Consider the following 27733-nt stretch of genomic DNA (forward strand, 5'->3'; position numbering starts at 1 on the left):
ATTCTATATTTTCCCAAACTTTTTAACATGTTACTAGCTTCTGTTTTTTGAGGTAGGTAAACATTTCATTTCAAATCACATAGTATTAACAATAACTAGTATGATTAGAATTTTGAACTTAGATAGAACTACACAAACCCAGGCTTCACCTTTACTATTCATGTGACTTGGAGCAAGACACCAAAAAACTACTCTAAGAGAAACAAAACCATTTAATTACAAAATGTTTTTCCACTTAAAATAGTCTATATGTTACTACTTTGAAATGCCTAACGTAGCCACTGTTGATCTACTTCCATTTCTAAAATGGAATGGTATATATTTAAACCAAAGAAATAATTTAATCATAGGAAAAAAGTAAACTATTGTTAATTCATTTTTCTTTAAAAATAGAAGAAAATCCAACCTCATGCAGCATATTAGGCAATTCATGGATACCTAAATCATAAGCCCCTATACAGTAAGTGATAGATACATGGGGATTCATTATTATTACCATCTCTACTGTTGTGTTTTTGATAACTTCCATAATAAAAAGTCTCAAAAAAATCATATAACCCTAAGACATATTATCCAAGAAACCTACTAGGCTTTGCATACAAATCAGAAGGTTAAACTTACTATCTTCTATTAGTTATTTTGAACTGGTTTCTATTCTATCTCTTTATATTTAAAAATCTTCATTAATATCTAAGAACTTCACCTCTCTTTTCTAAAAAGAGATTTACTCAAAGATAAATCTTTCTTCTGCTTTTTACTGGGTACCTTAGAGTAAAATCAGGTTTTCAAAGATAGTGAAATAACACAAGCATATATCACGACTAAGAGAAAAACTGAAAAACCACTTTTTTTCTTTTTGGTATGGGGATTGAACCCAGAAGCACTTTATCACTGAGTTATATCCCCAGCCCTATTTTATTTTTTTAATATTTTTTGAATTTTTATTTTAGTTGTAGATGAACACAATACCTTTATTTTATTTATTTATTTTTATGTAGTGCTAAGCTACAGACCCAGCCTCCTCTTTTATTTTTTATTTTGAGACAGGGTCTTGCTAAATTGCTGAGGCTGGTCTCAAACTTGGAATTCTCCTGCCTCAGCCTCCCAAGTCACTGGAATTGCAGGCGACCAGCAAAAAAATAAAGAAAAATATTTAAGTGACTGAGAGATAGTTTATTTAAGGTTTCAATTTCCCTTCAAGTAGATTATGAAAACATGAAAAGGGAAGCAGTCAGGAAAGAATAAACACTAACTTCCAAAATCTCTACCAGATACTTGTTTAATTTATCCTTGAGAAGATTAGGCACTTTAAAGAAATGGTTCTTAAATGGAAGAACTGTATGCCAGGAAATATGATACTGAATCATTTTGATAATATCAAAGCCTGCAGGGGACTTTTGGTAGCAGCTGTAGCTGCTGTTTCAACACACTAAAGCCATCAAGGATGGAAAAGTAAAACATTTTTCTCAATCTTTTATGTAGAAAATTAAGGGGAATTTTTATAAGGAACTCCTCAAAACATGAATGGTATTATTGAAGTTTTTGGAGTTAATGATGTTGGTCTTTATCATGGAGTTTAAAAAACAGGTTGCTTGAAGATTTGTAAAGTGAATAAAGTTATAAAGGGAGAATTACTTATTTTTGGTACCAGGGCCTCACATATGCTAACCACAAGCTCTCTACCACCATGCTACACCCTACCCCCAAAAATACTTTATAAGAATGTATGAAGTACACACTCTTGTAAGAAAGTATATACTTTACATATAAAAGAGTATAAAACTCTATGCCAACAGTAACTCTAGGGACACTGTGCCCTCTGGGGTCATGCCAGACCTCATTCACCAATCCCATGAGGTTGGCTACCTCCCAGAGGGAAGAAGGAGAATGAGATACATGGCAGGACTTCCATTTTAAGTATTTCTTAAAATGAAATAAGAAAAGATCCCTATGTCATGATGTTAAAATTCCTTTCATCTCAGGTTAATTTTTTCCAACTTTTTCCTATGTATTTAAAATATGTTTATTTTGGTTTACTTAGATAATGCTGCAGTTAGCGGAAATGAAACATTTAAAGTATTAATGCCCTGTGAATGCATTCAACTTAAAAGAATACACATTTTTTTAAAAAATAAAAACAGATAAATAAAATATTCAGTGAATTAAAATTTAAAAACAGGATAAAACTATAATATAAATGCTTAGACTTGCTAAGAAAATATGAATACTTGAGGAACTGTGTAATTCCATAGAAGCTTAAATGTCAATAGCAAAACCTAGGTGCAAAATTAATAAGAGATAAGAGCAATTAAATATACTTCTATTGTATTTATATGTTCTGCAGGCACCTTTTTTTTTCTCTTCCTTTCTTCCTCCTGGTCATATTCCTCTTTTGATTTTCTGAAATATACAAATATAAAGTAAAAAAGTAAGTTTTCTTTTTTTGCCAAAGAACAATGTTCAACTAAGCAACATGCTAACCTAAGCTTACATTGTGAGCAAGGCATATTGGACACAAAGATGGAAAATAATCAGGCCATGCTCTAAAGCTTACAATTAACTGGAGGAGAAATAGGCGATATACTGCACAATAAAAGTTAGTAACACAAAATACATGGTTACCCATTTCATTAAGAATTGTGAATGAACCCTAGCCAAACAAAGACCAACATTGAAATCCTAAATACAAATTTGAATGGCAAAGTCCATTAATCAGTACTTTGATCCTCTTTAGAGCCATTTCTCCTTTCATTCTGTTTTTTTCAATAGCACCTAAGCTAAAAGAAAGCACTCCTCATGCCACTGTGGCAAAGCCTATCAATGTTTATGAACTGCTCTCTAAGGCAGTCTGACTTATGAAAACAGCTGAGGGTAACATTTGTACATGTTCACAACTAACCAATACAGTAGTATATCCACCTCAAAAGTTTTTAGAAAATAAAATCTAAAAGCACAATGGATCCATTTTCAGATCACCAATCAACCAATGCAACCAGTGCAAGTTAAAACTTTACCAGTACTCTGTACCAAATACCCTTATCTCTTCAAACCTATAAATTCAAAGCATTCTGTGCCATGGAAATTAGTATCTGACAAAAAAGGGTCAGGTCAATCTAAATACATCTATCTATTTTCCTCCCTACAACCATTCAAACACACTGAAATTAAGCACTAAATTGGGGGACCTGACATAGTTTCCCACTAGGACCATCCTCCTACCCACCCCTTGGTGTTCCACTCCACGATAGGCACATTTATATAGGTATCCTTCCCCTCCAAACCTAGTACATTCTCACAGGTGATTTAAAAATTAGGTGCTACAATTGCCCCTCCCTTCCAAAACTCCCATAATGGTCAGGAGACAATAGGCACAATGAAAAAAGAAATGTCCATTAAGTTTCCCTAGTTCTGTGTAGACCCCTTTTGTGAGCTGCATACCTACACCACACAAGGCACGTGGTTGAAAATCATGTAACTATAAAGAAGAGGAGATGGGTAGGATACTAATCTGGAATAAATACCTCCCCCGCTGTCCTCGCTCCAATAGATTAGCTGTCACCCTGTCAGCCATGCATCTGTGGAGTCTGGAGACAAGTCTCCTACCATGTGACACTTAACTACGGCTAATTCTAAGATCAAAAAGCCATGGAGAATTCAGTTTAACTCTCCACCTCACCAGGGTTCAGGTTGGGTATACTGCAACTTTTTTTCCCACTGATGACTAGTTATATGATGAGGGTGAAGGAGATAAAAGATGACTCGGGTTGATCTGGCATGAGTCATGTGAAAATAATTCTTCCTATTCATTAGGAAATGTAAGGGACTGAGAATGTAGCTCAGTGGTAGAGTGTTTGCCTAGTACTACAATTCCTGGCAATGAGAAAAATAAAGAAATATAATACAGGTTGAGCATTCCTAATCTGAAAATTCGAAATTCAAAATTGTGCACCAATACAATGCTCAGAAAGCTTTAGATTTTCAGAACAGGAATGCTCAGCCAATAAGGCTTATGGAAATATTCCAAAATCTGAAAATATCTGATATCTGAAACACTTTTGGTTCTAAAAATTTTGGATGAGGGATACTCAAACTATGCACACATAGTTATAAAATGATAAATAATTTTGATGATCTTCAATAGAGAACTTAGATACTTTACTAGTTTACAATATTTTCTGGTAAAAAACATTTAATTATTATTATAATTATTTCACTAATATTACTAATGATTCATTCAAAAATAATTAAAAAATTGTACCTAAGAACTTCCCTCAGGATTTTCATCTCTTCCTGTTCAAGGTCACTGACCACATCAGAACCATCAGTCAAGCAGTCAGGTAACATACCTGTTGAAAACCAAACACCACATGGAATAATATCAACTCAACTGAAAATACTTATTTCTGACTATTCTAGTTCATTAGGCAAAATTAGTTTACAATTTATCACTTAAGATTTCAAACTCTTGCAACTTTTTCTCATTTTAGAGAAAAGTCCCACCAAAAATAACTAAAATTTTATCTAAAATATATCTTAGTAATTATTTGTGTTGGCTACTAAAAGTAACAATCATCATTAGGACTTGAGATGTAGCTTGGCTAGCATGCCATGTGCTCTGGGCTTGATCCCCAATACCACACACATACAAAAGAAGTCTGGAAAGAAAATTAATATAAGTTTCTGTCTTCCAGAATTATACAGTATCTGAGGATATACCACTGAAATCATCAAGCTAGGATTAATAATAAAAACATGCTCTTAAAGATGACTCAAATTGAAAAAGTTTAGAAAACAAAGTATTATTTTATCAAAACAGCATTTAGTACTCTTCATTCATACTATAATAAATGTTATTAAAAAGGATTCTGTTTACTATATGCAATGAAAGCATGGTGCTAAGCACTTTGTGGGGGTATTAAAAAGATGAATAATATAATATCTGCCCTTGGAGTTTCTGCTCATATAGCGATCTAATAACTATAAACCTCAGCAATATCAACTTTGGCCCAAGGCAATAAAAAATGAAAGGAAGAAATTTTAAATGTAGGCTTAATTTACCTTATTACTTATATATTCCTGGTAAACAGGAAGACTGGTAATAAATGTTCTATGTGTCTCTCTAATAATTACTTTCTAAGTTAGCAGAATGTCTCTTCCTTTTATCCTTCTATTTCTTCATCCATGTATGACTATGGGATTTTGGATCTGCTCTAATGTAAAGTAGCTTTATTATTTTAATCCCCTTGATATTTAGATGCATTTTCAAAATTAAACAATTTATTTTGAGATAATTGCAGATTCACACACAGTTGTTAAAAAAAAAAATGCAGAAAGATGCCATACCCTTTACCCAATTTTTCCCATAAGTAACATCTTGCAAAACTACATAGTACAATATCACACCCAGAAAATTGACATCAATAAAACTCACCAATCTAAAATGCAATTTTGCTCAAAGGATATAAAATTATTCTTCTAATGATCTTTGTAAGGATAATTAAAAGTACTGAAGGAGGAATAATGCAATGCACTTCGAAACCATCACAATAATGCTCTGGCACGCATTTTCCCCAAATTCTTTGATATGATATAACCAAAACTCCAGAGAGCCTTCATTTTTTTCTTACACAAAGACAATTTTCAAATAGCCTATAGTTCTGAATATAACTGACATTAATGTAAGGTACTAACCCCTAGTTAAATTAAGCAACATTCTTAAATACAAGTATGAAAATTCTGTGACAGAAACTGAGTATTAGTTTATGTTAAAATGTAGTCAAACTGTCCCACACTATGGTCTGACACCAGTCATTACTCCATATTATCCCCGTCCTCTTCCCTCATTTATGTATACCACATTTTGTGTATTTTGTGTAGTCATCAGGCAGCCAACTACTTAGAATCTGGGTCTGGGTCTCCCCTACCCCAGGAAAAACTTATGAATGGTTTAAACCAATCACAAAAGGTTCATTCACTGTGCCAGAAAGGCAACTGACCCCACACCTGCTCAATAGGGCCTGAGGAGAAAATTCTTAGAGGGCTTTCATGAAAGTGCTATCTTACTAACAAAAAGAAAAACACAGGAAGAAGCATTCCTTTTCTTCACGAGATTCTATTAAGCCTGCATTGGATACAGCTGGAGTATAATCATGAGAGAAGATCCTGAGAATGGCAGAATGTAAAGATAAAAAGTGTCAGGGTCCTTGGTAACATCACTAAGCCACCAAACAAACCAACCCTAGACCTGTCTTCTTTTCCTCCTTTTCTTTGGGTTTGTTTCATGAGATGATAATTTCTAATTGTTTAGAACTTTTATGGGGGAGTTCCGTTGCTGGCAGTCAAGCTATAGGTATTTACTCCCTTGTTATTAAAATCTACATAGTTTCCAGTTAAATTTCAAACTGAAGTGTCCAATGTCAAGTTCACTGTTTCTCTTTTCAAAGTTGATTCTCTCAAAATAAATGTTACTAACATAAAATAATTATCACAGGGGCTGGGGAGATAGCTCAGTCGGTAGAGTGCTTGCCTTGCAAGCACAAGGCCCTGGGTTCGATCCCCAGCACCCAAAAAAAAAAAAAAAAAAAATCTAAAATAATTATCACACAGGTCAGAATAAAGCATAGTTGCAAGAATATTAAGAGGAAAATATTTTATAGAGCAAACCATAGTAAAAAGTCAAAAAGAGGGGCTGCCTAGCACACTAGGGGCTGTAGAGCACTTGCCTAGCACATTCGATCCTCAGCACCAAGTAAAAATTAAATAAAGGTATATGGTCTACCTACAACTAAAAATATGTATTTTTTTAAAAAGTGTAAAAGAGACTATTTTCCAAACTTTATTTACACAAAAGTAATAGCATTGTGTCATGCATTCTTCATGGTTAGGGTAGTATTATCTCCTACCCACAGACAACAGCTCTTTTACCTGCTATGGAAAGCATATTGGGACTTTAGGGGATGGTTAGGAATAGAGTCCACTCACATCAGACAAATGAAAAGGAGACTATTCAAGAGTTTGCAACATTCTGATGTTCACCCTGCAACAATAGAAGCCCTACTGTTGCATGTTCTAGACACTTAAGAGTAAACAATACAAATGAACTATAGCTCTCATTTCTTCTGGAAACAATCAAAGGAAAGGTCCTGCTGTCAAACTATGAAAGAGGCCATGGCAAAGAATATCAGTGACAATCTATCAAGCAAAGGAACACATAAAAATTAAGATAAGATTACCAGAGCCATAAATCTGAAATAGAGATGAGAATCTGCTTTGAAAAGGAGATGGTACATTAATAAGAAGTATGGTTAAAACTTGACTGTTGAGTCAAAATATTTAATGTAGTTCAGGTACAAATAAAGTGGGGAGGGGGCAAAAGCCGAAAGAGCTAGAGGAAGGTGAGTTTAAACAGAGACAGGCAAAAATTAAAGCCAAAGAGGGTACTAGAGCCTTCTGTTTTCTATTCTACTTGATGCTGGTACAATAATCATATTGCCCTAAACCTGTGGTTCTCAATGTGGTCTCAGGATCAGCAGCTTTAGCATCACCTAGGAGTTTGGTCAAAATGAAAATTATTAGGTCCCAACACAACCCTACTAAATCAGAAAATGGAGCCTGTCATGTGTTTCAACAAGTCTTCCAACTGATTCCAATACTAAAGTCTTAACGATAAGCCAGCAGAGTAGTCATCTTTTCTTAGTAGTAACTATAACCAATACTGTGCCATAAACACAGTAGCTGAGGAGAAAATCAAATCTGGTTTCTTTGAGATGTCCAATGTACACTGGTAATAAAGTTTATACTCTTAAATCTTTTACATCAGCCAAAGACTTTCAAACTTGAAATAAATGTATAAAAAGCAGCTACACTTAAGACCATATTAGAAGCAGAAGAGTAAAAGAAAAAAAAAGCATTTAGCACTTAGATTTTTTAACTTCAACATTTTACCATTTCTCTCTTGAATTATTCGAATGGCTTGCAGCTGCATTTCAATGTTTTTCTGGACCATCATTGCTTTAAAGATAGTAAAATCTTCAGCTGCCAACACAGGTTGCAAAATGGCCTGTGAAAAGAAATCTGAAGGTTAAATGAAGACTAAAATTTTAAAACTATTCCCCACACATTCAAATAATTTTCACTGCAGAACAGCACATTAATTCATGAATGTTGTACCATTATTTATGGTGAGATGACTCAAATGGACAATTTTAAGATTTTATTTTAAAATCCTTTAAGATAAGAGTTCTCAAGAGGAGGACTCTCCAAATACCCATGCCTAAGCTAAGATTAATCATAATACCTTTTCTAAATGAGCTAGTACTAAATGACACTGAAAAACAACACAGGAATCTGGTTTACCTTTTAAAACTTACCATGTCAGTATCTGGGTTTATTTTCCTACCAAAATAACATCTATTTACTTTATATTCCTGCCACTTGAACTTTATTGCTTAATAATAATTCAGTAACTACAAAAATTATCCCTTTATAAAAAGTACAAGTTACATGTCAAAAAATGGAATCTGTAAAGTAAGTGTAATGGACCATTAATGTGTGAATGCTATTGTAGTTGTCTTATATGTAGAAAGTTATTTGAAAGAAGCAGAGTTATAAATTATGATGTAAAATCATAACTGCAAGAAATTTAAAAAGGTATCTAACATTAGAGTACACACTTAATACCTCCTTAACTATTGAAAATATTATATTGTCAAGAGCAAACCAATTTCCAAACTAATTAATAAAAAGGAGGATAAAATATGAAATGCCTGAAAACAGATCTTATTAGAATTCATTTCCAGCTTTACATGACATTACTGGAAATGACCACACAAAATCATGCTGAGGCAACCAAGGGTATGTGATTTACTAGGTAAGCAGTAGCAATACTGTCACAGAGAACACCTCAACAGAAACCTCATCAAAGAGATGTATTTGAAAGAAGAAGGAGCCCTTCCCCCAGCAACCAGCTTGCATTCTAGACTTGTGCAGGATAACAAAGCAAAGGTAAAGTGCAAAATCAGTTCTATGTGACAACTACATGGAGTTAACTGTAGAGAGAAAAAGATGAAACGGTTCTTTTCCACTAAGTTTACAAATACAGTCCAGAAGGCCCCAGAGCAGGAGCTGACAAAAAAGTTTTCAGCTGAGTTTGACAGTTGCCGTCCAGAAGTCAGTACTCAAAATAATGTGTGCAGTCTCAATGACTGATTGCTGATGTCTATCAGGGTCCCATTTACAGGATTATGCCACCACATAACTGCTCTGGCACTTCACAGATTTATTAGAAATACCAAATACTTTATCCTCATCACTAACAAATACTTAAAAGCATTGCTATTAATAGCAATGTATCAACCAGAGTTTCTATCAGTCAGATTGAATTGATACTTAAAATTATAATAAAGCATTCCTCAAAATGTTATTCTCAACTCCTCTTAATAAATGCAGGAAAGAAGAATTATTAAAATGTACATTCCTGAGCCCTGCCACAGATACAATTATCTAAATCTCTGGAGGATGGGTGCCCACACGTCTCCCCAGATAATTCTTATACCATTAAAGTTTGAGAACCACTGGTACATTAGGAAAGGAAGAGTCCTTGATATCAAAAGCCTGCTTTCAGTTTGACTATGCACCAGTTCCATGACTTTCAACACATCATTTAAATTCTCAGAGCTTCCTGCTCTTCATCTATAAAATCGATATAATAAGAATAACAATAATATACAGTATTTCACCACACTTAATACTACAGATTAGTAAACTAAACCACTGTTTCATGTGCCACTAAGAAAAAAACACTGCCAACACCATCAATTATAAAATGCATTTTTATTTTAAATATATTATAAAAATCGCCTCATGCAGAATGACTTCTTAAAAAAATCATGTTATGTACATGTATAAATATATCACGGGGAACTTCACCTTTATGCATAGGTAGAAAGAACCAATCAACTAGAAATAGATAAGTAAAAGGAAGTCGAGTTGAGCAAAGGAAGGAGATAGGGAAGGATCATAAACTGCAATAGAATTCCATGCATTTATAAGTTTGTCAGGATGAACCCAACTACTTTGTTTAACTATAGAGCTCTAATTTTTAAAAAAATGTTCTTAGAATAAAAGAAATACAGAACAACTTTCTGACTAGTTATTAAATGAGAAAACATTAAATAAAATTGGGATTAAATGAGAAAACATTTTTTAAACTGAAGAGTGCCCATAAGTGTAATTGCTCTGGACCTTTTGATGCTGGTTAAAATTATTAAACCTCTAGCTAGGTTAAGGGAAAAAAGAGCAAAAGCACAAATTACTAATTTTAAAAATGAAAAAAGAGCTATCACTACTGATCCTAAGAATACTGAAAGGACGAAGAAGAAATACCATGAGTAACTATGCCCATAAATTTGATAACGTAGATGAAATTTAACAATTCCTTAAAAATGATACAATCTGCCAAGACACAAAAGAAATAGATCATTTGACTATCCTATGCCTGATAATGAAGTATAAACAATAATTGATAACAGAAAACACCAAACCAAGATGGGTTCACTGATGAATTCTACCAAACATTTAAGGAAGAAATTATACGAGTTCTCTACAGTATATTCCAGAACACAGAAGCAGAGCGAATACTATGTCATTGTATGATACCAGTATTACCCTAATGTCAAAACCAGACAGACATTAAAAGACAGGAAAACTACACATCAGTATCTTTCATGAACAAAGATATATTCAACAAAATTTAGCAAACTAAAAACAATAAGGTATAAAAAATATTACAAACCACAACCAAGTGGGATTTATTCCAGGTACATGAGGTGGTTCAGCATCTGAAAATCACTAAATATTACAAACATTAACAGAGTAGAGAAGAAATATCATCTGATCATAAAAACAGATACAGAAAAAGAACCTAACAAAACCCAACAACCATTCATGATAAAAACTCTCAGCAAACTAGGACTAAAGAAAAATTTCCTCAACCTGGTAAAGAACATCTATTTTAAAACATAAGCTAACATTATACTTAATGGTAAGAAACTAGATGTTTTCCTACTATATCAGAAACAAGGTGAGAATGATCCCTTTCACCACTCCCATTCAACACTGTACTGGAAGTTCTAGCTAATACAATAAAACATGAAGAGATAATAATTGAGAAGAAAGAAATAAAACTGTTTTTGTTCTCAAATAACATGACTGGTCTTTAAAAACAAACACAAAAAGAAAAAAAGTTAAACTTCTGGAACATATATATAAATAAAACCAGGATGCAGGATACACATTTACCATATAAAAGTTAACTGTTCTCCTATGTATCAGCAATGAACAATTGGAATTTGAAATTAAAAATGCAATACCATTTATATTAGCACCCTGAAAGAAAAAAAAGAAGTACTTAGGAGTAAATCTAACAAAGTATGTATAAGATCTCTATAAGGAGTACTAAAAAACTCTATTGAAAGAAATTAAAGATGCAAACAAATGGAAAGATATTCCATGTTCATAAATAGGGAAACAAAACTGTTAACATGTCTTCCCAGCTTAATTTATAGATTCATACAATCACAACAGAAATCCTAGCAAATTGCTTTCTGGACATTGAAACTTATTCTAAAATATACATGGAAGGCAAAAACCCAGAATAGTCACACAATACTGATAAAGAACAAAGTCAGAGGGCTAACACTACCCAACATCAAAACTTATTATTAAGTTATAATAATCAGGATGGTAGTGTATTGGTGTTGTAGTAGATAAACGGGTCAATGAAATCAGAATGGTCCCTGAAAAGAGATCCACATAAACATAGACAACTGATTTTTGACAAAGAAACAAGGCAATTCAATAAAGGACAGACTTTTCAGCAAATGATGCTGGAATAACTCAAAATGGGCAACCTAAAAAAAAAAAAAAAAAATCAACCTAAACATTAGCCAGGAGTTATCACAAAATGGAGCACAGACTTAAATATAAAACACAAAACTGTTAAACTTCCAGAAAGTAACACAGGAGAAAATCTAGATAATTAGGTTTGGTGATGACTTCACAGATACATCAAAAGCAGAATCCATGAAAGAAAAAACTGGTAAATCAGACTTAATTAAAATTAAAAATGTCTACTGTGTGAAAGATACTGTTAAAAGAATGAAAAGTCCCAGAAGAAAATTTTGCAAACTACTTTGAAAAACACTTATCTGATAACAGAATTTGTATCCAAAATATGCAAAGAATTCTTAAAATTCAACAATTAGAAAACAAACAATTCAAACTGAAAAATGTTCAAAAGAAAACCATATAGCATTACACACCTATTAGGATGTCTATAATCCAAAACTAACAGTACCAAGTATTGACAAGGATGTGGAAAAATGGAAACTCTCCATCACTGCTGACAAAAATGCAAAATGGTAAAGACACTTTAGAAGACAGCTTAAAAGTTTCTTACAAAGCTAAACTTTGTCTTACCAGATGACTTAGCAATCAACTCACAGATGTTTAGTCAAACAAATTGAAAATTTTATGTTCACACAAAAATCTTAAAAGGATTTAAATATTGCCAAAAAAATGGAAATAACCTGGATGCCCTTTAATCAAAGGATAAATAAACTGTAATACATCCATACAATGTAATAATAGTCAGTGGTAAAATTATCAAGCCATGAAATATGGAGGAATCTTAAATGCATATTAATTAGTATAAGAAATCAGTCTGAAAGGATATCTACTATGTTTCCAATTACATGACATTCTGGAGAGAGTAACTAAGACCAGAGGTTGTCAGAAAACTGAGACAAGGCAAGGAGGGATGAATATAAGGAACACAGAGGAGATTTTTAGTGCTGTGAAAGTATTTTGTACAACATTGTAATAGTAGTTACATGGCATTCTCTATTTAGCAAAGCCCACAGAACTATACAACAAGAAGAATTAATATATCAATACTGGTTCATCAGTTATAACAAATATACTATACTAATGAAGATTTTAATAAGGGAAACAATCTGCTCAATTCTTTGTAAGCCTAAAATTTCTCTAAAAAATAAAGACAACTACCTTTTTAAAAATCTTACTAGCCCTCTCACAAAATACTTCTATTATCCTTGTGTGTACTTTTTAGAAATTCAGTAGTAAATGGGGTGCAATGATGCACGCCTGTAATCCCAGTGGCTCAGGAGGCTGAGGTAGGAGGATTCCAGGTTAAAAGCTTCAGCAATTTAGTGAGGACCTAAGCAACTCAGTGAGACCCTGTCTCTAAATAAAATACAAAAAAGGGCTGGGGCTGTGGTTAAGTACACCTGAGTTCAATCCCCCAGATCAAAACAAAACAAAAAGATTCAATAGTAACACCACAGAAGTAATATTCTCATCTCAACAGTGCCAATAACTAAAAAAAAAAAAAAAAATTTCCCAAATCATTATAAGATAAATGTTTCTGCAAGTATTAATTTCTATCTTATGAAGGTCATTGCAAATCAAGTAAACAAAACAAACAAAAATTCCTTCAAGTCCCATCTAAAAGTCCCTGAATTTTGTCATACATTGAAATTAATAAGTTTTATCCTCACAAGCAAGTGGATGTCATTTTTTATCTATTTCAATTGCAAAATTCTATAAAATTCTGAAGTTCAACTGTAGGCAACTGAAATAATAAATATTTGCTATTTATTATATTGTCATTTTTCTGAATTGGTATAAGATAGTCTAATTCATGGACTTTTTTAAAGAAATCACATGTATATAACAGAAAAACATGCTGTTAAAAAGTTGGTTGTTGTGGTATTTCTTCATTTGATATAGGGAATTTAACCCAGGGGTGTTTTACCACTGAGCTATATCCCCAGTTTTTATTTTTTATTTTGAGAGATGGTCTCAGTTAGGTTGCTTAGGGCCTCACTAAGTTGCTGAGACTGCCCTTGAACTTGCAATCCTCCTGCCTCAGGCTTCCAAATCCCTGGGATTACAGGCATGAGCCACTGCCCTGGATCTTTTTTTCATTAGATTACTTTGCCTGATGCCACTTTTTCTAGCTGTAATACAAAAAGACTACACCAGAATCAGTGGTTTAGGTCTAATGACGACTAAATGAAAAGAATTTTTCAAGTTTGCTTTAGTTGTACAAATCCATGAAAACTGGCAGTTGGTATAGAAAATCAAAAACCAATCACCAAACCAAAACAATCCCAAAATTACCTCCTAAATTATCCAGGGCAAGCAATTTGTTTCTTAAATTCCTTCTTAGACAACCCAATTTTGGAATCAACATTCTGATTTTCATGTATAAAGATTAGATTGCTTCAAAGCAGTAAATAAGTGCTTCAAGCTGTTTTTTTTTTTCAGTAACAGTGACAGCCTTATACTAATTACATGTTGCTATTAAGTATCTGGTAACTAAAATTTTACTCTAGTACAGAATAATGCTAACTAGTCCACATGGGGATTGAATTCATGACCCTGACCTGACCAGCACGAGGTTAATCAAATGCCAAAATAGCTACCTTTAATTAAAAAGTGCTTCCATTTATTTATAGACCACCTGATATATACCAGGCATTGTGCTAAATGCTTTATGTATGTTATCTCTTAAACTTAAAAAAATCCTTTAAAAGTATATAGTATACCAATTTTACAGATGCAAAAACTAAGAATCAAAATGATTAAGAAAAGTACAAATTACAAGAGCTTTTGCCAAAATCTTACATATAATAAATGAAAGATTCAGGACTCAAAAGCAGGTAGGTCCAACTATCTCAAAAGGCCTTCTTTGGGACTGGGGTCATATCTCAGTGGTACAGGCTTGCCTTACATGCATGGGGCACTGGGTTCAATCCTCAGAACCACACAAATAAATAAATAAAATAATTTATTGTGTCCATCTAAAACTAAAAATTTTTAAAAAGGCCTGCTCTGTTGTATATAACAAAACTATACTATTAATTTTAAGCAAATTAAAAGGTATATGGTAGAATGAAAGAGAAAACTGTGTTGATCTTTTATTGTTACTTTTTTTTTTTCCACAGTGCTGGGGATTAAACCCAGGGCCTTGTGCTTGCAAGGCAAGCACTCTACCAACTGAGTTATCTCTCCAGTCCCAAAACTGTGTTCATCTTGATCTGAACACAATATCTGAATTCTGAACATCTACATTCACAAATAAAGTTATCTTGATAATACAAACAAAAGATGATTATGTCTACTATTATAGACAGCTGCCAACTCAGAATTTTTCACTTTAAAATAGTGCAAAATCAGTACACCTTAGGTAGAATTATGCTTTGAATTTTGAATTTTGATCTTATCATGGGCTAACAATATGAATAATCTCTCTTGATGGGCAACAGCAGTGAGCTTCCAGACAACCACATGATCACAAAGGGAAACAAGTGATACTCTACAGTGTACTATGTTGCTAAATTATGATGTTCAGTATAGGTTAAGTGCATTAAATGCTTTTTGACTTACAATATTTTCAACTTAGGATGGGTTTATCAGGACATAAACCCATCATAAGTCAAGGATCATCTATAATTTTCAATCAAATTTTTCCTATTTCCCTAAAAAGAAGAAAATAAATAAAAATAAAAAAGAAGAAAATAAATGTCTTATTATTTTTTAAACTAAAACTATGGTATATAAAGAATGCAATCTATTGGTTAACTGTAAAACAACTTTTGCTTTATAGAATTGTTAGCTGATGTAATATTTAACATATATAATCACTATTTAGTGTGTACACACTTTTTAAATATGTTATATTAAAGATTTTATATCTCTAGATTTAGAGATGATCATTAAATGAGAAGAAATTGTACAAAAGAGAAGTGTACCCGTAAGTGCTGGATTAAATAGTCAAAACAATCTCTTCAAGGGCATAATAACAAGATCATTTAACAAATTGATTGAAAACTACTTACTAAGAATTAAGTGCTCATTTCTAGCCTACTAACGAAAAATACAAAGATACCATAAACAGCTCAAAGGATTTACAATCTAATAGGGCAAATGGACTAGTAGAAAACTATAATTAAAGACAAAATACCAAAAATGTAAAAGTACCTAGTGAGACAGAATGAGTTCTACCCTCTAATGATTCAAGGGAGCAGCAAAGCTTCCATTAAGAAATTAAGCATTTCAGCAAGGCCCTGAGGAGTGCATTGGTGGAGGGTCATACGTCTTAGGCTAAGAGACAGCATGACAAAAGCTAAGTATAAAGATGCTTGCAAGAGTGAGTAGCCTGGAATGATAATAGTACATAATACAATGGAAAAGAGCAGATCAAGGCAGAAAATATAATTTGAAGTCACATTACAGACAATCCTCACTATCATCGTTCTAAGAAATTGTCAAGAAATTTTAAATTTGCTAAGAGGATGGCAAACCAAAGCAAGTTTTCAGAAGGCTACCTGGATAGTAGCACCATATCCCTATTTCAACCTCTGAGCGAGGGCTCTCAGTTGGATTGCCTATGCTGGTTATACTGTCTCCACTACTTAACAGCTGTGGACTTTGGATTAGGTATTTAATATCTCTGTGCTTTAGTTTTCTCATACGTAGATAAAAGTTAAATAGTACCAATTTCTTAAGAGCAATCAATATGATTAAGTGTCTAAAACATCAACTAGCACAAGTCCTCAATAAATGTTATAAATACACATATAACCTACTTCCTTCAGCTCAGCACTGCGGAACCAATGAGACAACAGAAATAGTTCCAAAAGAAGAAAGCTCCAATAACTATGAACTATAGATTTACTAAAAGGGCAACTGCAGAATTATGAGAGATCATATAAATAAAACAGTAATTTGGATAAACCCTGCAATCTTATTACAGTTGAGTTTGGAAAGTTCATTTTTTATTGTATCAGTTCATTAAAGCCTCAAATTATTATATTTCAAGGTTGTTCCAATAGAGATCCCTATGTAATGAATTATCTTTTTCACCTCTCAAAATATCTAAAATATTGTACTTTTGTAATCAAACATACTAAATTTAAGAGAAACCCTGGGAATTTTTGTTATAATTGCAAGCTAACAGAATAACACAAAAGCAAAAACCTGTGATGTTCGAGTCTTGGCAAGAGGAGAAGTACAAGCTTCTTGAAATTGATCTTCATTAATTCCAATTTCTTTGAGGTAACTTTCTAACAGCTTTTCAACCTAAAAAGGGAAAGTTTAACTTTTATAATTTATATAGAAAAATTCTAAATGACAGTATACCTATTAAGTACTCAGTTTAAAAAAACATAATCAAATGCTTTTTGCATTAACCTACATATTTTGAAATAATAATGTCATTTCACCAAAATACAACAAAAAGCTAATTTTTTTCAGAGTCACATAAAAATTTATGTCCTCTACTAGAAATAACAAAAGTCAGGATTATAAAATTCAATGTAGCAGAACTCTTCTGTCATAAGACAGGGTTGTAATTCAATGGTATAGTGCTTGCCAAGCATGTGTGAGGCACTGGGTTTGATTCTCAGGACCACATAAAATAATTAAGTAAATAAATAAAACAAAGGTTAAAAAAAAAAAAAAAAGACAATCATAACTAAGTGAAAACTAACACTTCCCTGGAGGCATCAGTCAAAAACTATAAAATATAAAGATCATGTGTAAGATACCTATAATTTTAAATCCAGTCCTTAGATTCTAGAGTAGAAGAGATAAGAAATCATAAAAATGAGATGCCCAGAGAAACCATGGAGTCTAATACAACTGTTAGGGTACTGTTAGGGTAGATTGTATAATTGTGAAATTAAAGAATTTTAATGAAGCAACATCAAATTTTTTTAATTTAGAAAACTAACAAGAATCATTATTCTAGTTACCTTTTAAACTCAGTGAAAAATACTTACAAGTTCTTTGTACTCCTGATGAATCTCTGTATAAGTCAATTTGCTTTCTTCTTCATCATCAAAAACTAAATTTGAGAAAAATATTTATTGTGTAAAAAAATCATTTCATCAACACAAATTTATAAAAATCCACTCTTTACAAATGGAACTATTATTCTGATAATCTTTCTTTTTTTGTTTTGTTTGTTCATTTGTTTGTTCGTTTTTGGTATCAGGGATTGAATGCAGGGGCGCTTAACCACTGAGCCATATCTCCAGTCCTTTTTTAAAAAAATTTTTTTTTCATTTTGAAACAGGGTCTACCTAAGTTGCTGAGGCTGATTTTGAACTTGCAATCCTCCTGCCTCAGCCTCCCAAACCACAGAGATTACAGGTGTATGCCACCATACCCAACTAAACTGTAAATTTTTATGAGATCTAAATGTAGACCAATTATTTCACATGAAAATTTAGTGTCTAAATTGAGATGTTCTGTAAATGGGAAATATACACTAGATTTCAAAAACCTAAAAACATTAAAATATCAGCTGGGCAGAGTGGATCCTGTAATCCCAGTGAGTCTGGGGGCTGGGATAGGAAGACTGCAAGTTCAAGGCCAGCCTGGGTAACTTAGTGAGACCCTGTAAATAAAATAAAAAGGACTGGGGGTATAACTCAGTGGTGGAGTACCACTGGGTTCAATCCCCATACTGGAAAAAAAAAAAAAGTAAAATATCAAATTACTACTTTTAAAAATAAGATTACACACTGAAATGATAATATATTAGGTACACTGTTAAATATATTATTAAAATTAAAATATGCACACAAATACACATATAATATTAATTTAAACAAGTTTTCTTTCTTTTTTTTTTTTTTTGAAGTTTAAAAATCTCAGTTTAATTTCTATAGTCTATAGGGTAGAGAATACAAGTAACATTTTATTTTATACCCACAAAATGAAAACAAAGTAATCTGTTAGCTTTTATGAAGGGTAGAAATCTTGTGTAAACCTTAATTTAAAAGACTGCATCTTCATCAACATAATCTGATGGTTCTCTACCGACTTCATTTATAGAAAGTCTCTATATCAAGTCATCATTCACTTTCATGCCCCCACGTGGGAAGAGGTAGGGGAATATCTGTAGGAATACAATTTATTGTCTGCACCTCCACTTAGAAGTAGCCCTGTGTCTGTCCAGTCTACAGTTAGAACCTTATCTTCATGAGCAGCCAGATCATAGAGAGGAGCCTTACAACTTCTTGTATCCCACAGCTTGACAATGTTATCTAAAGAGCCTGAAATCAGTTGCTGTTCATGAGTAGGAGACCACTTTACTGCTGTGACCCAGCCTGTATGTGAGGTCAAGGACAGCAACACCAAGGAACCATCTTTAGTTCGGGGATCCCACAGTCTGATATGCCTATCTGTGCTTCCAGAAGCTAAACGTTTACAAAGTGGAGAATAGGAAATACAGTTAAACACTTTATTTCCTGTCAAAGTTGACTTAAGACTGCCAGACTCAACATCCCATATTCTAATTGTGTGGTCCCAAGATGCACTGCAGATTTCTTCAGCATCTGACCAGAGTACTGAGGAAATTGCTTCCGTATGGCCAGAGAGGGTCACCATGGGAGTCCTTGTTAGTCCTAATTGTTCTGTTTTCTGTTTCTTTCTTGGTCTGTTTGTGGATTCCTCCGTTTCATCTTCTTCATCTGTAAGGACTGCAGACCAGATCTTTAGCATCTTATCCCAGGAGCCACTGCAAAATTTAGTTCCTGAGCTATCAACAGCTATAGAATCCACACTTCCAGCATGACCTCTGCAGCAGTGTAAGGCTTTCACTTTGTTTCTCTCTACATTCCACTCCCACAAGAGAATGGTCTGATCCATAGAGGCACTCAGTAGTAAGCAAGACAAACTATCTTTTTTCACCCAGGCCACATCTTTTACAACATCTTTATGTCCCACAATTGTCATTAATGACTTTCCTTCCAAGGACCAGATTCTAGAAGTCTTATCATAAGAACCAGTCAAGATCCATTCCTCTGCTCCTTTAATTGAGCTGATCCAGTCATCATGGAGCATGCATTGCTCTGGCTGGGGTGCAGTGTACTTCTCCACATATTCTAGTTCCACAACCTCTTCTGATGAGATGTTCTCCAGTTCCATGTGTTTGAACAAGGGCATTCGCAGAAACTGGCCCTTGATAAGGAAATCAAACTCCACATGTTTGTGGAACTCATTTTTGGCCTCCAGCAATTTATTGATGATGTTACTAAGGTCAGCAATTTCAGACGTGGCAGGAATTGAGAACGGAACATCATCTACCACATATTTCTTGTTGTCAGTGTAGAAGCATGTCTGGAGCTGAGCCATGGCGAGGAGTACATGCAAGACTTGCCCACAAAAATGTACGAGTTAGCAGTCCGAAAAGAGGTGCTCTTTAATGTCAACACTTTAGGCTGTGATCGATTATGAAGCTCCAGAAGGCCCAACTCAAATCCGTTTTAAAAAATAAAATACTGTCCAAGTTTTCTTTCTTATTTAAGAAAATATTAAAACAAAATCTACCTCATAGTTAATATGAAAACTAGTTTGCTATAATATAAGGCAACAATCTTTTCATAAGCTTCTAATGGAATATTATTAAACACTAAATCACTTTTATAACAGTCTCAAGATTATTTTATTATACTAGAACTTTGCTAATGCAAAATTTATTGAAAGTAACTAGGCCATTTTTGTTACCACATATCAATAAATGTAGTCAAAATAAAACCAAAACAAATGTTTACTGAGTGATTACGTGTGAAACAATTTAGATTAAGAATCTATAACCTAATTAAGAAACCAGGGCACATTCATGAATTGTAAACAATGAATGTTTCTTTTCATTCTCCCAGAATGATCTTCCTAATAGGCCAAACTAACTTCTGTGATGTTCAGGTTAAAACTCTTCAGTAATTGTTCACTGCCTTAGAGAATAAGTGCAAAATCCTTAGAAGGCCACAAAAGGCCTTCCAGGATTTGATTTCAAGTTTCAACTCCCTTATCTCACTTCCTACCACTCCAAAATCCAAATTTTGTCCTCCTAACAATACATAAGTACTTGAGCACTCCAAATATAATTTATAACACATACCACTTCAAAACCTTATGCCTTTGGTTCAATCCTTTCCTTTTTTTTTTTTTTTTTTTTGCCTTTACTCCATTCCGTCTCCTCTCTCCCAACCATTCTTCAAGATAATGTCTGATGCTATGGCAAACACCTGGAATTCCAGCTACTTGAGGGATAAGGCTGAAGGACCACAATTTCAAACCTGGCCTGGGTAACTTAGTGAGTACCTGTCTCAAAATGCAGTACTGTGGCTGGGGGTGGGTGGAGATATTGTCAAGTATCAAGTCATATTTCTATGATCTGCAACATACTCTGAAGTCCTAAGCTAGTTAGATCTCTCCTCTTAGCCCCATAATATATAGCACCATGAACCTAACCTTATTATAACACCTGTCACTTTGTATTTTATTCTACTTACCTGCCTGTCTTCTCCAATACATTATCTATTTCTCAAGTACAGGATTTTGTTATTCATATTTCTAGTCCCAGCTTCGGGCCCAAGGACATGCACTAAATATTTTTTGAAGTAAATGTTGATAATTCTCTAAAGAAGAGAATGGCACACTGACAAGCCCAAAGTCAGTGAATTATAAACCATTAAGTCAAGTGTCACTGGCATGTTTCTTCTATGTATCCTTCAGCCACTCTGTGCAACACTGTACATATATTTATACAACAGCAACTTAAGCTGTTTCAGTTAATTCTTAAACCAAATTACTACAGTACCATGTTTATGAAGCTGAAGATATGCTTCTCTATAAAATTACACAATTGGCTATGTTATTACTGAGATGCAGCCTTTATCTATCTACCTGTCTGTCTATCAGGGATTAAACCCATAGAAGCTTTACACTGAGCTACAGCCCTAGACCTTTTTATGTTTTATTTTGAGGCAGGGTCTTGCTAAATTGCTACAGCTAGGCTTGAATTGTAATCCTCCTGCCTCAGCCTCCCAAGTCTCTAGGATTACAGGCATGCTCCACTGTGCTCAGCGCACTTTAGATACTTGGGAATAAAAAGATGAACAACGCCTTTTTTAATTTTTCATTTCAGCATTTAGACTAAGTAGGGTAAATGGAATTAACAGATGACATAATTTCTTCTTTCTTCAGGAGGTCAGAATTCAACATGCTTCATTAGTCTCATAATGGCATTTTAAATTCTTAAAAGAAGTACAAGTAAGTTATTTTGGTTTTGATTCTCCTTAAAAATTACCTTTAAAAACAACGCTTAGTAACTAGTATTTGAATTTTGATTATGACAATGAAAACATAATGAAAGATTCAGTGGTCAAACAAAATTTCATCTTTACTAGATTAATGGAATCTTCTTGAAAGAAGTCTTAAAGGATTATCCAGGATGATGAACCAGTTGATAGTTGAATCTCCTCTAACATCTCCATTAAGTCATTATCAGATCCATTCAAACACTGCTAATGCCTAGGAAACTCATTACCTTTTCAGGCAAGCCATAGCATCCTGGGTTTATACTGTTACCAAGCATTTCCTTCACTGAAATTTGTTTCCATGCAGCTTGTACCCAATGACCCCAGCTCTATCACACTGATCTTTACCACACTGATCTCTAACATAAGAAAGACGTTCAATAACTGAGGGATATTTTTACCCTCAAAGTCTTGCCCCAGCTAAATAACCAAGACAAGGGTTGGACATTCGTACATATGACATAGTTTCTGGTTCCCTTTCTGTAAAATGAAGTCCAACTTGTCGACAAGAATTGAATTCTGAACAAGTGTGAACTGACCAGAAACCGGAGGTGCCTCTCCTGCAAAGGGACTATTATGCGACATCTGTATGTCACATTAGTTAAAAAAAAAAAAAAAAAAAAAAAAAAAAAAACAGGCACATGCTGCCACCACCCCATTTTTGGTATAGTTGTGAGTCAGAGGACTCAATAAGCGGCGAGATCGCCGGCTCCGATAATCACATGCCCTCTTTGCACGTCAACAGGTCGGGGTGAATTATTTTTTATTTTCCACACTGATTCCACAGGGAAAAATGTTAAGGATCAGAAGGAACTCAAAGGCAAACAGGCACTTCTCGTCCCAAGTAACTGGGAAAGCGGTTAAAGAAGCCCACCCAAACAGTCCCGCAGAAATAAGCGGGATGGTGAAAAACCAAACAGAATTAAAGTCCCCCGTTTTTTGGGCGCGCGCGGGGGCCAGGTTGGGGAGGGCGTCTGGGTTCGCATTTTCAGATCCGTGAAGGAAATCACCGGCGGAGTGGATGCAATTCCTCCCACACAACTAGCTCCAGACCTGGTCCGCCAGGATGGAGACGGAGGAGACGAAATGGTTTGTGGTGACCACCTCCCTGACACTGCTGGTGCGAGAGAGGCAAGAAAGGATTGTCAGTTCGGCCTGTGGTTTTACCTTCACATTTCTGCTCCACAAAGTCCAAGATGGGGATGGACCAGTCGGGGCCTCGCAGGAACCCCGCGATGCTCTCCACCACCCATTCCACCTCGTCCTCTTCTTCCGCAGCCATCCCGCCCCCACGGGGCGACGAAGATCCCTAGGCCAAATTCCGGGAGCCTATTAAGGCCTTCCGGCCTCAGGAAGCCTAAAGGGAGTCGGGGAAAGGGTTGCTGGGCCACCTGGGTGAGAACTACAAACCAGTTAACGTAAAATGGTCGCTATGGCAACAGGCGCTGCGGCCCCAGACTGCGGCCCGGAAGTGAAGCCAGCTTCCCTGGCCTGCGCACCTCAGAGGAGTAGGGGCATTTAAAGAACGTTTCCGATTGGCTGGAAGAGAACAGTAGAGGATCAAAAGATAGCTCTCCGCCCATTGGCCCGGAGTTGCTAGGCCAGAGAGCAGAAGGGTAGGCATTGGCTAGAGGTCCTAGGAGCAATCTCGGCGTTCCCTCTCCTGAGTGTGCGTGGGAGCCCAGACTTACGATGACTCGCGGAGGGCTGCCCCTAACCTCTCACTGACAAGGCTTCAGAGGTTTTAGTTCGTGATTGTAACCCCAGCCCCTCAGTCCCATCCAGTTTCAGACTCCCTGGCCCAGAATCGTTTGTAATTAAAAGGCTGTCTGAAAATACAAAGCTGAACAAAGTAGCTCTGTAAGGTTTGCTAGTTGGCTCTGCAGTCACTTTGCATGGGTCAGCTTCAGAGGGTTCTTTCACCACTCAAGCTTAGATAGCTCTAACCAGAATTAGAAACTTTTCAGAGACAAAATCAAAGTTACTGTTCATTTAAATAAATGTCTTTAACATCAAATCGTATGTCAAATAACCAGGTTGGGTTCCATTGTGGAACCGGTTTTCAAAAATCATTGTCAAAGTGTTTGGACCCCAAAATATCTTCAGGCAACTTTGCGGGCTGTTACATAATCGGGGTCATTATATGTATAGTTACAAAGTTTTATTTCCTTAATACACCTTTTCATATAAAAATATAAGCCTGTTTTCTTCATCACTGCATAGCTATAAACCACCCTTCAGTTCACAAACTGTATCTTACTTATACATAAGTGTGATCATTAATGTGCTGGGTTTTCTTTTTTCTTTCTTTTTTTTTTTTTTTCTTTTCTTCCCCCCCCCCCTCTCTTTATTTCACTCCACGGTTTGAGTGTGCCATAAATTATTGAACTGGTTTTTACTTCAACAAACTGCTGAAATAAACACATATGTATCTGTAAGAATTGTCCGTTCAATTCCGAGGGATAAATTTGAACAGAATTGCTTAATGAGAGAATATATACCTTGATTTATTTGCCAATCCTGAGTTTATTTATTTGACAATCCTCGATTGCTAAAAGGAAATCATTGTTAGGAAGCTTTGAATGACTCCAAACGCTTAAATAGTTTGCTACGTGATGTTTTTGTTTTGGAGAGTTACCGCCCCCACCCCGCCCCCACCCCGCCCCCAAGTTTTAAGATTGGACATCCTGTCAGATCCCTTAAGTGCAGTGAAGTTCCCACTCCCTTCCAGAATGTGAGCAAACTCCTGCCCTGGAGAATGTTCTGTCAAAATTTACTGGACCACCCCGCACATGTGAGTCACTGACCTCAAATACCAACTTCAAAATACACATAAACGCTAGAGTTTGACCAACACTTTGAGAGCCTAGGGAATGGCAGGACTGTCAGCCACTTGTCCCGCATACCAAGAGCTCAGACTTCCTCAAACGCTGGAGTTCCATCAGCACCACCCTCTACCATAGAGGTCAAAGATCTCTGTGATGATCTTGCCAGCTTCCTGAGAACTACTCCTATAAAGGTATATCTCCAACTTTAGATTTTACTTTCTACAGCTCAGCTTCCATCTTTGCTGAGCAAATAAACTTTAATGATTTTGTAACTCACTCACTATGTAGTTAATATACTTCATCTAAAACTTGGAATGGAACCACCATTTGACCCAGCTATCCCACTCCTTGGCCTATACCCAAAGGACTTAAAATCAGCATATTACAGAGATACAGGCACATCAATGTTCATAGCTGCTCAGTTCACAATAGCCAGATTGTGGAACCAACCTAGATGTCCTTCAATTGATGAATGGATAAAGAAAATGTGGTACATATATACAATGGAATATTACTCAGCCATGAAGAATGATAAAATTATGGCATTTGCAGGCAAATGGATGAAATTGGAGAATATCATGCTAAGTGAGATAAGCCAATCTCAAAAAACCAGAGGATGAATGATATCGCTAATAAGTGAATGATGACACATAATGGGGGGTGGGAGGGGTTAATGTTAGGGTTAGAGTTAGGTTTAGGGAGGGAGGCAAGAATGGAGGAAGGAAGGACTGTATAGAGGGAAAAGAGGGGTGTGGGAGGGGTGGGGGGAAGGGAAAAATAACAGAATGAATCAAACAACATTACCCTATGTAAATTTATGATTACACAAATGGTATGCCTTTACTCCATGTACAGAGAAACAACATGTACCCCATTTGTTTACAATAAAAAAAAAATATATATATATATATATATATATATATATATACTTCATCTATCTCTTCTTCTAGTCCCTGTGAGGAGGTTCCTTTACATTTTTCTCCCCTTTTAAGTATTGTGAACCTCATGAAAAATTCTCTTCATATGGTAATTATTCTTTGATCACCTCCTTATCACCTCCATCTGTAAAAATTACTTCAATTTTTTAAAATCATAGACAATTTTCTGTATGCAAGGAACATACTTGCATATATGCTTTCGATTCCTCCTTTTTTATTTCCTTTAAATAAATTCTCAAAGGGAAAATTACCAAACTGATTTTTTAAATCTTAATAAAAAAATGTCTTTGCCAGTAGACTAGGTTAAGGATACATATTTTTTTAAAGAGATACATAATTTTATTATGCACTTTTTATTGAAATTGAGCAGTTTCATGTTGATTAGTCTTTTGTGTTTCCTCTTGTGTTATCTTTGCCTATCCTTTGACTTTTTCTTATTGGAATGTTCAGGTTTTTTTTCTTATTGAGTCTTAAGAACTTTTAATACATTAGTTTAAGAATTTTTTCCATGTGTTACAATGACATGTTTGTCTATTTTCACTTTAAGGAAAAAAATTTTTTTGCAAATCGATGTTCTTAAATTTTTTAATTGGCAAATAAAAATTGTCTATCATGTACAACATTTTTTGAATTATATATACAACATGTTTTGAAATATATATACATTGTGGAATGATTAAATTGAGCTAATTAGCATGTGCTTTACTTCATTGTTTTGTGTCGAGATTGCCTTTTAATTTAATTTCTTGTATATTTTGTTTATAGAAGTTTTATATTTTCCATGTAGACTTTAAATGGAAGGTAATAAGTTAATTATTTTCCATAGGAGATATCCATGCTCCAAACACCACTTGCTGGAAATGGATGTAGTAAAGAGTTGTGATTTTTGAATTATTGACAAGAGGTAAAAGGAAAGAAAGACATTATCATTCTTAGGCTAAAATACTGTCACCCAAGGTGGATTACTGTCATTTATTGTTCTGTTTTTCTGTCTTCAAAATTAACTTAAAAAGGAAATCCCACTTTATTAGGTTTTTTTTACACATTTTTTATTGATGCATAAGGTACATAATGATGAGATTTGTTGCTACATATTTAAACGTGCACACAATATAACAATATAATTTGTCCATTATCACTCCCACTTTGTTCTTCTGCCGTTTCCTCCTTTCATAAAGAATCTGAGTGGTTTCTAATCAGCCTGAAGGCCACAAACTGCCATCAGTTTCACTCCACATTACAGTCTTTAATCGCTTCCAAATGTTTTTCAATTCCAGTAGAAGCAGTTAAACATGATGCACAAGCTCCACCCCCACTTTTTTTTCAGTTTTGTTCCTAAATGTAGGTAAGGTGAATTCCTTCAGACCTACACATTTTCTCATTTAGTTCAAAATATTTCATTATTTCAATTTTTACCTTAAAATGAAAGGCTTTTTCTTTTTATTCACTACTTGAGATTCTTATAACCAGGATGCTTATGCACATGACATGTGTTCAATATGCTTATCACAAAATAAACACAAACTAGAACAGTGTACACATTCTTTGTGCAATGTTTGCAGATGCAGTGGTGTAAGAATAAAACAATGGCATGGGCAAGTATTCAATCAGTACTGTGTTTAGTGTTTCACAGTAACATAAAGCATAGCAAATCACTTCTTAATTGGGTAATCCCAGCTACTCAGGAGACTGAAGCAGGAAGATCTCAATTGAGATTCCAGACAGCCTAGGCATTTTATAGCAAGACCTTGTCTCAATAAAAAATAAAAAG

At 34.6% G+C, this 27733-nt stretch overlaps 2 protein-coding genes across 3 annotated transcripts in view; both read right to left on the bottom strand.

Moving 5' to 3' along the window:
- The window catches only part of Cfap36 (cilia and flagella associated protein 36), a 37055-nt gene extending 13370 nt beyond the window's left edge, over positions 1 to 23685 (bottom strand). The window contains exons 1-6 of one of the 2 annotated variants that reach the window (XM_047522389.1): positions 23364 to 23685; positions 17868 to 17932; positions 17065 to 17166; positions 7945 to 8059; positions 4259 to 4346; positions 2349 to 2400 (exon numbers count right to left, since the gene is read on the bottom strand). In XM_047522389.1, coding sequence (XP_047378345.1) covers positions 2349 to 2400; positions 4259 to 4346; positions 7945 to 8059; positions 17065 to 17166; positions 17868 to 17932; positions 23364 to 23478 — 537 coding nt within the window. In that variant the 5' untranslated portion in view covers positions 23479 to 23685. The remainder of the gene's footprint in view (positions 1 to 2348; positions 2401 to 4258; positions 4347 to 7944; positions 8060 to 17064; positions 17167 to 17867; positions 17933 to 23363) is intronic. The other variant, XM_047522388.1, reaches the window with a different exon arrangement.
- Positions 18780 to 20328, bottom strand: LOC124963029 (ribosome biogenesis protein WDR12). Its single transcript, XM_047522386.1, has one exon. The coding sequence runs from the start codon at positions 20227 to 20229 to the stop codon at positions 18958 to 18960; it is 1272 nt and encodes a 423-aa protein (XP_047378342.1). The 5' UTR covers positions 20230 to 20328; the 3' UTR covers positions 18780 to 18957.
- Positions 23686 to 27733: the final 4048 nt, after the last annotated feature.

Source organism: Sciurus carolinensis, chromosome 13 (genome assembly GCF_902686445.1).
Source record: "Sciurus carolinensis chromosome 13, mSciCar1.2, whole genome shotgun sequence".
Taxonomy (NCBI): domain Eukaryota; kingdom Metazoa; phylum Chordata; class Mammalia; order Rodentia; family Sciuridae; genus Sciurus; species Sciurus carolinensis.

Bases quoted from the DNA above. Each gene is read 5' to 3' on its own strand.
- LOC124963029 (XM_047522386.1), bottom strand. From the start codon at position 20,229: ATGGCTCAGCTCCAGACATGCTTCTACACTGACAACAAGAAATATGTG.